Source organism: Geotrypetes seraphini, chromosome 1, assembly GCF_902459505.1.
Source record: "Geotrypetes seraphini chromosome 1, aGeoSer1.1, whole genome shotgun sequence".
NCBI classification, from domain to species: Eukaryota; Metazoa; Chordata; class Amphibia; order Gymnophiona; family Dermophiidae; genus Geotrypetes; species Geotrypetes seraphini.
The window spans coordinates 161,317,028-161,330,793 of NC_047084.1; the positions used below are offsets into that span (position 1 = coordinate 161,317,028).

The 13,766-nt window shown below is 46.3% G+C and overlaps 1 protein-coding gene across 1 annotated transcript in view; it reads right to left on the reverse strand.

Moving 5' to 3' along the window:
• FBXW7 (F-box and WD repeat domain containing 7) overlaps window positions 1-13,766 on the reverse strand; it is a 160,041-nt gene that overhangs the window by 22,411 nt on the left and 123,864 nt on the right. The window contains 1 exon segment of the mRNA XM_033940721.1: window positions 5-186. Within this exon segment, the coding sequence (XP_033796612.1) occupies window positions 5-186 (182 nt within the window).

A 13,766-nucleotide genomic window follows, 5' to 3' on the forward strand; every position in this document is an offset into this window, starting at 1 on the left:
TTACCTTTTCTCGTGGAGATGCATACATCGAACTGTGGAGGTATGACCATATAATGTATGTATACAATCTCCTGTCTCTGCATTCCATACTTTGAGTGTCCGATCTGTGGATCCACTAATGATGATGTTGTCTCTCATCTGTGACGACCATACACCGCCTGTGTGTCCAACTAATGTTCTTAAACACTGGAAAACAAATATTGATAACTTCATTTTTGTAGAGGGCTGCCTTATAAAACAGATGCTTTTTTTTCTCAAAATTGAGAAACATGCCATGTTAATTCCTATGCTGCAAAAGGCACCAAGGGGTCCTTTTACTAAAATGAAAGTAGAGTCAGTGGCATAGCGAGGGTAAGAGGTGCTCAGTGTGGTGGCGCTTCTCCCCCATCCTCATGCACCCCCTTCAAGTTTCAAGTTTTATTATTTTTAATATACCGACCATCAACAAATATCTAGCCGGTTTACAACGCTATGATAAAATAAAGAATTAAAATAATACTTATAAAAGGGGGAAAAGTGAACATTGTAGACATTTTACAAAGACATACATGAGAGTGGGAATTGAAGAAGAAAGGTGGGAGTAAAGTTACATTGTTAAAGAGAAAACCCCCCAAAAAAACTAGGGTTAAAAAGAAGAGAGAGGGAGAGGGATAAAACATTAGAGATTGGATCGCTTCTTAAGAGCGATTGGCAGTTTTGGCAATAAGAAGTTTAGGAGCTGTGGAATGCATCTTGAAATAAAAACGTTTTTCGTTTAATCTTGAATTTATCTAGGAGATTTTCATGGCGAAGTTGGGGAGGTAAGGCATTCCATAAAGTTGGGGGCGACAACGTAGAAATTGGATTTCCTAGTGTAATAAAATTCTTTAATAGAGGGAACAGATAGTAGGATCCGATCTGCTGATCTAAGAGTCAGAGAGGGGTAGAAAGGGATGAGGAGTTTGTCCAGAAAGGGAGGAAGACGTGAAAGTTTTATTTTAAAGACTAGCATAAGTGTTTTATAGGTAATGCGATGTGTGATAGGTAGCCAGTGGGCTTCTTTCAAAAGGGGGGTAACGTGATCATATTTCCCTAACTTATGTATGAGTTTTATTGCCGTGTTTTGAATGAGCTGTAAACGTCGTAATTCTTTTTGAGGAATTCCGCTATAACCCTTCCCTCCCCCATACCTCTAGTTGTTCATCGCTGTGAGCAAGAAGAACTTCAACATGCTCCTTGCGACCCCATCAGCTCTCCCTCTGATGCCACTTCCTATGCATAGCACCCGACGTGACGTCAGTGGGAGAGACGATGCAGTCGTGAGGAAAACGTTTTACGTTGTTTCTCTCATTGGTGAACAACTACAGGTATGGGGGGAAGGGAAGGGGGGCACACACGTGGTGAGGGGAGGCGTGGGAAGAGGCAGGGGGGGGGCGGAGAGAATGAGGAGATAATTTTTAATGCATTGCAACTTTTCATAAAAGTGCTTCCTCTATAAAAATGCTCCCTCCACATAGCATATCCTGGACCTTCCAATCCCTCCACATAGCATATCCTTGTCTTCCAATCAAATATGCTTAAAAGAGGGAACATCCAGCAAAAACTGTTCCCCAGATCTTAAGGGGTGTTGAGGACAATAAATTCTGAGACTAGAGGACAATACCTCTGAGATTAATTGGCTTGTTTGGAAATTGTATGTGCAAATTGTGTCTATGCCCAAATTTGTGCATGCAATTCTGAGCGTCATATATAGAATTGAGAGGCTATATGTAGACTTTGGTTCATAGACAAAACCGCGGAAGACAAAGGCGTGCGCCGACAACTGAGCGCATGACGGAGGCGCGTGCCGAAGAAAATGACAGTTTTTAGGGGCTTCGACGGGGGGGTTGTTAGGGAGCCCCCCCCCACTTTACTTAATACAGATCGCGGCGGCATTGTGGGTGGTTTGGGGGGTTGTAACCCCCCTCATTATACTGTAAACTTAACTTTTTCCCTGTTTTTAGGGAAAAAGTGAAGTTTTCAGTAAAATGTGGGGGGTTACAACCCCCCAAACTCCCCACAACGCCCCCCACAATGCGGCGCGATCTGTATAAAGTAAAGTGTGTGGGGGGGGGGATTCCCCCCCCACACCCCCAGTCGGAGCCCCTAAAAACAATTATTTTCTTCAGTGCGCACCTCCGCGCTGCGCTCAGTTGTCCGCGCGCACCTTTGTCTTCTGCGGTTTTGACCTGACACCGTAGACTTTCAACAGTGGCACTTGTATGCTTACAGCTGCTGAACATTTATTTATCAATTGACTGAATGGGCTTTATTAACTGCTTTTATTCACCCAAGATGGTGTATAGCAGTTACAGTTTAACATAAAATTTACAAGTTTGTTAACAGCAAATAACCAAAAATAAATATGCAGGTAATACTAAACTCTTCAAAGTTGTTAAAACACAGGCGGCCTTGAAAAATTGCAGGCAGAGTTTGGGAAACTGGAAGATTGGGCATCCAAATGGCAGATGAAATTTAATGTGGACAAATGCAAGTGATTCCCATTGGGAAGAATAATCCAAATCATAGTCACCAGATGCTAGGGTCCATTCTAGAAAAACATCTAAGTGCCCTCATGGACAATACGTTGAAACATTCCATCCAATGTGTGGTGGCAGTGAGAAGAGCAAACAAGATGCTTGGAATTATTAGAAAATGAATGGTAAAATAAGACTAAGACTATTATAAAGTCTCTGTATTGCTCCATGGTATGACCTCAACTTGAGTACTGTGTTCAATTTTAGTCAACGTATCTCAAAAAAGATATAGCAGAATTAGAAAGGTTCAAAGAAGAATAACCAAAATGATAAAAGAGATGGAACTCTTCTTGAATGAGGAAAGACTGAAGAGGTTAGGGCTCTTCAGACTGGAAAAGAGATAGTTGAGGGGAGATATGATTGAAGTCGACAGAATGGGTACAACTGAATCAATCTTTTACGCCATCAAAAATTACAAAGACTAGGGGACCCTTGATGAAGTTACAGGGAAATACTTTTAAAACCAATAGGAGGAAATATTTTTTCCCTCTCAGAATAGTTGAGCTCTGGAACATGGAGGATGTGGTATGCACATTTAACATCAATGTAATTCAAACAAGAGATATAATACAATATCAGCATAATATATTCAGATAACATAGATATAAAACTAATTCTTTTCTGCTATACACCTTATCATGTAGCCAAGGGGCCAAGTATAGATATATAGATGGGAAAAAGATGGGTAGTACAGAATCCGTTGGGATAAATAAATGGGTGGCTAAACTCAGGGTAAGCTCTTTGTACAGTTAAACAAAATAAAATAAAAGGAACTGATCTAAGTTACAGTGTAGCAAGCTAGTCCAGGTGCAAAATGAGTGTATAGGTGCAGAACGAGTGTATACAAAACCTTTTCATTTTAATTACTGCTATTACGAGGGTCATTTCATAAATAATGCACACTATTTTTTTTTACATTTACATGTTTTATTTTTTTTCAAGTATTTCTTTACAATCCTTCAATATAGTCTCCCTGCTTTGCAATGACCGAGTCCCAATGTCCGGGAAGCTTCATTATTCCATCCAAGACATCATTTTTGTTCAGTTGCCAAACGGCTCGGGTACCGGCAGAAGAAAGCTCTTCCAGAGATGCAAAATGATGTCCACGCATAGGTTGTTTCAACTTTGGAAAAAGGTCGAAGTCTGGTGGACTCATGTCTGGACTGTAGGGAGCATGAGTTAACACCTCCCAGCTATATTTCCGTAGTTTTTCCAATGATGACATTCCCTATGTGCAGGCGAGCGTGAAGAATGAGTGGCCCAGCCAAGAGCAACTGAGGTCAGGTTTTGTGCATTTTTCTGCGCATTATTTTGCAAAAAATCACAATAATACACTGCTATGACACTTCTTCCACATGGAACTTTGTCTGTGATGATACCTTCATGATCATAAGCAAAAATCATCATTTTTTGACTTTTGATTGAGCTCGTCGAAATTTTTTGGGTCATGGGGAAGATGGAGCTCTCCACTCATCATTGAAAAACTACGCAAATATGGCTGGGAGGTATTATCTAATGCTCCCTACAGTCCAGACATGAGTCCATCAGACTTCGATCTTTTTCCAAAGTTGAAACAACCTATACGTGGACATCGTTTTGCATCTCTGGAAAAGCTTTCTTCCGCCGGTACCGAGCCGTTTGGCAACTGAACAAAAATGGTGTCTTGGATGGAATAATGAAGCTTACCGGACATTGGGCCTCAGTCATTGCAAAGCAGTGAGACTATATTGAAGGATTGTAAAGAAATACTTGAAAAAAAATAAAACATGTAAATTAAAAGAGGAGACTGAGAGGGGTCATGATCGAAACATTCAAGATATAGAAGGGAATAGACTTAGTAGATAAAGACAGGTTGTTCACCCTTTCCAATTTAGAGAGAACGAGAGGGCACTCTCTAAAGTTAAAAGGTGATAGATTACGTACAAACGTAAGGAAGTTCTTCTTCACCAAGAGAATGGTAGAAAACTGGAATGCTCTTCCGGAGGCTATTATAGGGGAAAACACCCTACAGGGATTCAAGACAAAGTTAGACAAGTTCCTGCTGAACCAGAACATACGCAGGTAAGGCTAGTCTTAGTTAGGGCACTGAACTGCTGGACACAATGGACCACTGGTCTGACCCAGCAGCGGCAATTCTTATGTTCTTAAAAAAAAAAAAAAAAAAAAATAGTGTGCATTATTTATGAAATGACCTCGTATATTCAGTTCCAATACTAAAATCAATAACGCAGTACACTTCTCCCTCCATATTCGTGAGGGTTAGGGGCAGGGTCAGCCTGCGAATAAGGGAAACTTCGTGAATAACTTTTAGAACTGACTCTGACCCATCCCCGCCACTCTCCTGCCTCCTGGACCTTTCCACACCTTACTTGCTGGTCTAGCGGAGAAGCGGGACAGGAATGATCTTCCTATGCTCCTGCCCCATGCAGAGCCATCAACTAAAATGGTTGCCGTGAGTTCCTGTGGCCTCACAAGACTACAGCAGGAACTTGCGGTAGCCATTTTTATTGATGGCTCTGCACGAGGCAGGAGGCGGGGCTGGGTCAGTGCTCAGAAATTCATGAATAACCAAAGTTGCGAGTTCTAAACCCACAAATTTGGAGGGAGAAGTATATTACAATTTTTAAAATCAATAAGAACATAAGCAATGCCTCTGCTGGGTCAGACCTGAGGTCCATCATGCCCAGCAGCTCACTCACGCGGCGGCCCAACAAGTCCAGGACCTGTGCAGTGATCCTCTATTTATATCCTTCTATCCCCCTTTCCAGCAGGAAATTGTCTAATCCTTTCTTAAACCACAATACCATACTCTGCCCTATTACGTCCTCTGGAAGCACATTCCAGGTGTCCACCACACGCTGGGTAAAGAAGAACTTCCTAGAATTTGTTTTGAATCTGTCCCCTTTCAGTTTTTCCGAATGCCCTCTTGTTCTTATATTTTTTGAAAGTTTGAAGAATCTGTCCCTCTCTACTCTCTCAATGCCCCTCATGATCTTATAAGTCTCTATCATATCCCCTCTAAGTCTCCTCTTCTCCAGGGAAAAGAGACCCAGTTTCTCCAATCTCTCAGCGTATGAAAGGTTTTCCATCCCTTTTATCAGACATGTCGCTCTCCTCTAAACCCTCTCGAGTAACGTAATATCCTTCTTAAGGTACGGCGACCAACATTGGACGCAGTATTCCAGATGCGGGCGCACCATCACCCGATACAGTGGCAGGATAAATTCTTTCATCCTGGTTGTAATACCCTTCTTAATTATACCTAGCATTCTATTTGCTCTCTTAGCAGCCACTGCGCACTGTGCCGTCGGCTTCATTGTCATGTCTACCATTACCCCCAAGTCCCTTTCTTGGGTACTCTCGTTCACTAACATCCCTCCCATTGTATAGTTGTACCTCAGGTTTCTGCTTCCCAGATGCAATACTTTATATTTCTCAACGTTGAACTTCATCTGCCATCTCGTTGCCCATTTCCCTAGTTTGCTCAAGTCCCTTTGCAATTCTTCGCAGTCCTCTTTAGTCCGAGCTCCACTTTGGTGTTGTCCGCAAATTTTATTATCTCACACTTCGTCCCTGCTTCTAGAACATTTATGAATACAGTGGTGCCTCACACAACGAACTTAATTGGTTCCAGGAGCAAGTTTGTTATGCGAAACGTTCGTTATGTGAAACGCGTTTTCCCATAAGAATACATGTAAAAAAAAATAATTCGTTCTGCAGCATAAAATATGCTAAGATGACATAAAAAAAGATAAATTTTTGGTTATTATTTTTATTTAGATACATCTAAAAACATAATTGTTTTTTAAAACAACACACATTTTTTAAATTTAAAGACAGACTAAGTAGAGTCTAATTTTACAGTGAGAGAGGGCAGAGTCTCAGCGGCAAAAACTGGGACTTAACTGTTCATTTTTTTTTTTTTCTACCGTGTTTCCCCGATGATAAGGCAGGGCCATCAAATAAGACAGCCCCCCCTTTTTAGAAAAAAATGTAAAATAAGGCACCCCCCCCGCAAATAAGCCACCCACCGATACCTGCGCTTACCCGAATCGGGTGGTACGGTGGGTGACTCCGTGTGGTCCCTGGCACCCCCGACACGATCGGGGCAAGAGGGAGCTCAAGCCCTCTTGCCCCCCCGACTCCCCGACACGATCGGGGCAAGAGGGAGCCCAAGCCCTCTTGCCCCCCGACTCCCCGACACGATCGGGGCAAGAGGGAGCCCAAGCCCTCTTGCCCCCCTGACTCCCCGACACGATCGGGGCAAGAGGGAGCCCAAGCCCTCTTGCCCCCCCCCCCGCCCCCCCGACACGATCGGGGCAAGAGGGAGCCCAAGCCCTCTTGCCCCCCGACTCCCCGACACGATCGGGGCAAGAGGGAGCCCAAGCCCTCTTGCCCCCCCGACTCCCCGACACGATCGGGGCAAGAGGGAGCCCAAGCCCTCTTGCCCCCCCGACTCCCCGACACGATCGGGGCAAGAGGGAGCCCAGGCCCTCTTGCCCCGCCGATTCCCCAACTCCCCGACACGATCGGGCCAGGAGGGAGCCCAAGTCCTCCTGGCCACGGCGACCCCCTAACCCCACCCTGCACTACATTACGGGCAGGAGGGATCCCAGGCCCTCCTGCCCTCGACGCAAACCCCCCCTCCCCCCAACGACCGCCCCCCCCAAGAACCTCCGACCGCCCCCCCCAGCCGACCCGCGACCCCCCTGGCCGACCCCCACGACACCCCCAACCCCCTTCCCCGTACCTTTCTGTAGTTGGCCGGACAGACGGGAGCCAAACCCGCCTGTCCGGCAGGCAGCCAACAACGGAATGAGGCCGGATTGGCCCATCCGTCCCAAAGCTCCGCCTACTGGTGGGGCCTAAGGCGCCTGGGCCAATCAGAATAGGCCCGGGAGCCTTAGGTCCCTCCTGGGGGCAGGGCCTGAGGCACATGGTCGGGTTGGGCCCATGTGCCTCAGGCCCCGCCCCCAGGAGGGACCTAAGGCTCCCGGGCCTATTCTGATTGGCCCAGGCGCCTTAGGCCCCACCAGTAGGCGGAGCTTTGGGACGGATGGGCCAATCCGGCCTCATTCCGTCGTTGGCTGCCTGCCGGACAGGCGGGTTTGGCTCCCGTCTGTCCGGCCAACTACAGAAAGGTACGGGGAAGGGGGTTGGGGGTGTCGTGGGGGTCGGCCAGGGGGGTCGCGGGTCGGCTGGGGGGCGGTCGGAGGTTCTTGGGGGGGGCGGTCGTTGGGGGGAGGGGGGGTTTGCGTCGAGGGCAGGAGGGCCTGGGATCCCTCCTGCCCGTAATGTAGTGCAGGGTGGGGTTAGGGGGTCGCCGTGGCCAGGAGGACTTGGGCTCCCTCCTGGCCCGATCGTGTCGGGGAGTCGGGGGGGCAAGAGGGCTTGAGCTCCCTCTTGCCCCGATCGTGTCGGGGAGTCGGGGGGGCAAGAGGGCTTGGGCTCCCTCTTGCCCCGATCGTGTCGGGGAGTCGGGGGGGCAAGAGGGCTTGAGCTCCCTCTTGCCCCGATCGTGTCGGGGAGTCGGGGGGGCAAGAGGGCTTGGGCTCCCTCTTGCCCCGATCGTGTCGGGGAGTCGGGGGGGGGCAAGAGGGAGCCAGGCGGAGAGAGGGCAGTTAAGGATGCAGCTCGGGCGACTTCGTTGTGTGAAACGAAGTTCGTTGTACGAATCAAGACATAAAGTTCGTTGTGCGCAGCGTTCGCTGTGCGAGGCGTCCGTTATGCGAGGCACCACTGTATATTAAATAGCAGCGGCCCTAGCACCGAGCCCTGCGGAACACCACTCGTGACCCTCCTCCAGACCGAGAATTGGCCCTTCACCTCTACCTTCTGTTTCCTACCTGCCAACCAGTTTCTGATCCATCTATGTACGTCTCCGTCCACCCCATGGTTCTTCAGTTTCCGGAGTAGATGCTCAAGAGGCACCTTGTCAAAGGCTTTTTGGAAATCCAGGTATATGATGTCTATGGGGTCTCCTCTGTTCATCTGTTTGTTAATTCCTTCGAAGAAGTGCAATAAGTTAGTTAGGCACGATCTCCCCCTGCAGAAACCATGTTAGCTTGTTTTCAGAAGTTCGTTTCTTTCCAAATGTTCATCGATGTTTTCTTTTATCAGTGCTGCTGCCATTTTCCATGGAACCTTTTTAAAGATGGGCGTGACATTGGCTATCTTCCAATTCTCCAGAATCACTCCTGTTTTCAGGGATAGGTTGCAAATCTGCTATCTCCTCCTTTAATTCTTTTAGAACCCTTGGATGGATTCCGTCCAGACCCGGGGATTTGTCAGTTTTTAGTTTTTCTATCTACCTGCGCACATCTTCAAGGCTCATTTCCATGGATGTTAATTTTTCTGCTCGATTTCCATTGAAGAATTGCTCAGGTTCCGGTATGTTGGTTGTGTCTTCATTCGTAAATACAGACGAAAAGAACATGTTAAGTCTTTCCGCAGGTGCTCTCCGAGGACATCAGGTATATATTCTCACATGTGGTTGATATCATCCATAGAACCTGGTACTGACAGTCAAAAGTGTACTGTCATTTTAATTCTTTAGGACTGCCCATATCACATGTATTCTGGTACCTTCCTGCCTGTCAGCTCACAGAACCTGCCGTTCAGTAAGAAAGAAAAGAGGCCAACTAGGGGAGGTGGATGGTCTGTGAGAATATATGCTTGCTGTCCTCTGAGAACACCTATACAGGGTAGTAACTTTGCTTTCTTCAAGGACAAGCAGGTATTATATTCTCACATATGGGACTCCTTAGTTGTCAAGATCATGCCTCTAGGAAGAGGGTTATAGTTAGTAAACATGAGCCTAAAGACAGGGGGGATGGGGATTGGGATTTGTACACTGCTTTTTTGTAGTTATACAATCACACTCAAAGTGGTTTACATACTTCAAAACATTTCTCCTATCTGTCCTGGTGGGCTCACAATCTTTCTAATGTACCCGTGGCAGTAGAGAATTAATTGACTTGCCCAGAGTCACAGGGAGCAGCAAAGGATTTGAACCTACAACCTCAGGGTGCTGAGGCTGTAGTTCTAACCACTACACCACACTCTCTTCAGGGAAAGTTGGCATCTAGGAAGAGAATAAATGTTGTAGAACTTCTTGCCCAAACCAATTATTCAGTGGCGTACCTAGCATATGTGACACCCGGGGCCCATCATTTTTTGGCATCTGTACGAAAAACATGATTTTTAGTAACAAGCCACACATCACACATAAGTACCTAGGAAAAGGCAGCATCTTACATATGCAGTGAGCAGTACAATATCAATACACCCATTGTAAAACTAAACAAGCCAGACTATTACAGATCAATCCTACACCGTCAATCCTAACAGAAAAACATGTCTTTCGAACACAGAAAATACCTTCGCCTAGTATGGAATATGTCATCACAAACTAACCCCTCCCTCTTTTACAAAACTGTAGTGTGGATTTTAGCCACGGTGGTAACAGCTCTGACGCTCATAGAATTCTGAGCATCAGAGCTGATATTATCACGGCTGGCGCTAAAAAACGCTCCACAGTTTTGTAAAAAGGGGGGGGGGGGATAAAATAGAAATACATAGACAAAAAGCTGGACTCTGGAAGCTGGACTCTGCATACAATGCAACACCACAGAAACAGCGACACATGTCTCCTAAAGCAACAAATAAATAGAAAATCTTTGTTCTACCTTTGTCTTCTCTGGTTTCTGCTTTCCTCATCTTCTTGTTACTCTCTTCCTTCCATCCACTGTCTGCCATCTTTCTGCCCCTATATGGCATCTTCTCTCCTTCTATACCCCTTCCAGAAACTGTATGCCTCCCCCTTCCATCTCTCCTTTCACCCCCATTGGTCTGGCATCTCTCTCCTTTCCTTCCCTCTTCCACACCTCTCTTCTGCAATCCCTTTCTTCCCTCATTTTCCTTTTCAATTTATTTTCTGCATCCATCTAGATTACGTTCTTACTACCCTCTCATCAATTTCATTTTTTACTGTCTACCTACAGCTCACCACATCTTTCCCTCACCCACTCCAGTATTTCCCAAACTCAATCCTTTTCCCCCATCATGTGCCCTTTTATTTATCCCCTCCTTCCATCCTCTGCCCTCTTCTCTCTCTCCCTTCTCTCCACTTCCATCATCTGCCCCTTCTCTCTTCCCCCACTTCCATCATCTGCCCTCTTCTCTCTCCCCACTTCCATCATCTGCCCCTTCTTCCCACTTCCATCATCTGCCCCTTCTCTCTCTTCCCCCCCACTTCCATCATGTGCCCTCTTTTCTCTCCCCCTTCTCTCCACTTCCATCATCTGCCCTCTTCTCTCCCCCCACTTCTATCATATGCCCCTTCTCTCTCTTTCCCCCTCCTTCCATCATCTGCCCTCTCTCTCCCCACTTCCATCATCTGCTCCTTCTCTCTCTTTCCCCCACTTCCATCATCTGTCCCCTTCTCTTAATCTCTCCATCCACCACAGGCCCTTCTTTCTCCCTCACCTTTCCGATTTTGGCAACAAGATCGGCAAGGCGCCCCCCCCCCCGCGATGGCACTGAGCGGCATTGGCGCCCCCCTGCCCCGTGACAGCACTCAAGTTCGGCCTCCTTCTCCCGGCATCAGCAGAACTTCAGATCGGCAACAGGTGCTCAGTCAAAAGCTTCCCCTGACTGAACTGCCTGGGCGGAACCAGGAAGCAGAGTCAGGTGAAGCTTTTGACTGAGTACCTGTTGCCGATCTGAAGTTCTGCTGATGTTGAGGCTGTATTTGCTATAGGCAAGGGTTGCCCCGCATAGCGTCAGATCATGCCTTGATTGGTATCCTTCATGGAGAGGATACATGAGGAAACTGGGCTGGGGAGGGGGGGAAGTTTTTTTTAGTTGTTTGGGAACAGCAGTGTTTTTCATGGGCTTGTTATATGCAGGGCTCTGGTGGTTTGGGATCAGCGGTGGATATGGGACCATGTTATTATGTGTGTGTTGCTGGGGGTGGGGGGTTCGTTACCCAGGTATTTTATGAGTATTCCCCTAGGCGGGGCTGGGTGCCTGGGGATCTTCCCTAGCTTAGCATAGCTTACAAAACGCTTTTGGGTGGACACTGGGTGACCAGCTGATCTGAATAATATCATGGAACATGTTGGGCATAACGTCTCCGGTAAAGAGGATGAAAATATTAACTCAATTGAAGCATCATCGAGTCCATATTGCTTGTCTTCAGGAGACTCGGCTTACAGATAATGAACATAAAAAATTACGGCGGAGTTGGGTAGGAGAGTTGTATCCTCTCTGGGCAAAAAAGCATGGGTCACCTTTCTTATTCGCAAGGGGTTGCCCTGTGAGGTTACTGTTCAATGCCAAGACCCTCAAGGTAGATTCCTACTGGCTAAGATGACTGTGCAGGGTGTAACATTTAGGCTCCTTGTTGTCTATGGTCCTAACACTTACTCTCACACCTAGTTTCAAAATTTGGTTAACCTGTGTATTCGGGACTCGGAGTGGCCATTGATAGTGGTGGGGGACTTTAACCAAGTTCTTGACTCTTCTATGGATCGCTCTTATCCTGGTCGGCAACTGCCGCTGAAACAAACCAAGGGCATCCCATATTTCTGCAGTTCTTTGGGATTGGTGGATCCCTGGTGGCTATTAGACCCAACAGAGCATGATTATACACACCAATCCCAAACACCTCGGATATTCTCAAGGATAGACTATATTTTAATTTCAGAATCCCTGTTCTCACAAGTGAAGGAGGCGCGGATTGGGCCTCTGAAGGTGTCTGACCATAATATGATTTGGTTAGATCTATCGGCGGGAGGACGTTTGGAAATGGGGGCTGGATGGAGATTCCCTGCCTACTTACACAGTGATCCACAATTTTCTAAATATTTACTGGCTAAGTGGGAGGAATACCTTCAATTTAATTCACAACATTTAACAGAACCTAAATTATTTTGGGAGGTGGCAAAGTCCGTCCTCCGGGGTGACATTATTGCTTACGTCTCTACCCGTGCAAAGCGGCTAACACAGGGCATTATCTGTCTTGAGCAGCAGTGCACCCACTTAAAGGGTACATTTTTAAGGCCGCCTACTGTACAACATCAGGAAGCATATTTGACAGCACAAATGGCCCTCAATTCCTTGATACACGAATGTACGAAAAAGTCATTGTTTTACCGTAATAAGCCGGGAAAATTACTTGTTACCATTACTAAAAATTGGCAGGGGTCATGATATATCTTCAGCTTATGTGATGGACAGGGTGAGACCTTGACCAGTGCTTGATCTCTGACTGTTTCTATCATTACTTTGAGACCTTTTATGTGGCCCCTGGGCCATACACCGGTCCTGAAGTATCAGATTATTTGGAAGATGCTGGTATGCCAAAATTGTCAGACGATCAGCTTACTATTTTGAATGGGCCTTTACGTTTACAGGAGGTGCTAAAGCCTCAGAGGTCTTGCACTGCACCTGGGCTAGACAGTACTCACCTGAGTTTTATAAATTCTTGTTTCTTTCCATTGGTAGCCCACTTCTAGCGTATTATGAGAATATATAGGCCCAGGGAGCTCTACCGCATTATGCTAATGAAGTCCTGATATCTTTGATCCTGAAGCCATCTATGCTGAAAATGAGCTAGAGTCCTACAGACCAATATATCTCCTTAATGTAGACATAAAATTTTTGCACGCATTTTGGCTAATCATTTGGCCTCTATTCTGCCTACAATAGTGACATCGGAACAGGTGGGATTTGTTAAGAATCGCCATTTAGTACTTAATGTTCAAAGGGTGCTCTTGGCCTATTCCCGTGCTCAGAGACAGATTTAACCAGGTCTATTAGTGGGACTTGATGCGGCTAAAGCCTTTGATAAGATGAACTGACACTATTTACTTCAATTGTTGAACTATTTGGGGCTATATGGGTGGAATTATAACTCCTTAAAGGTTTTATACTCGATGCCTACGGCTTTGGTATTAATAAATGGGGTACATACAGCTAGCTTTCCCATTGGGCAGGGTCACCGTTATTCATTCTGTACTAGATCATCTTCTATGCATGTTTGATGTGGCTTGCTAGAGCGTACCTCTCAACTGGAAATACTAGATGAATTTCACCTATATTCCGGTCTTACTTTGAACAAACAAAAATCCTTTGTGCTTCCCACTGATACCTCCATAAGGGATGGGTGGTGGGCGAATTTCCTCTGCAGTGGGTGACTCAACATTT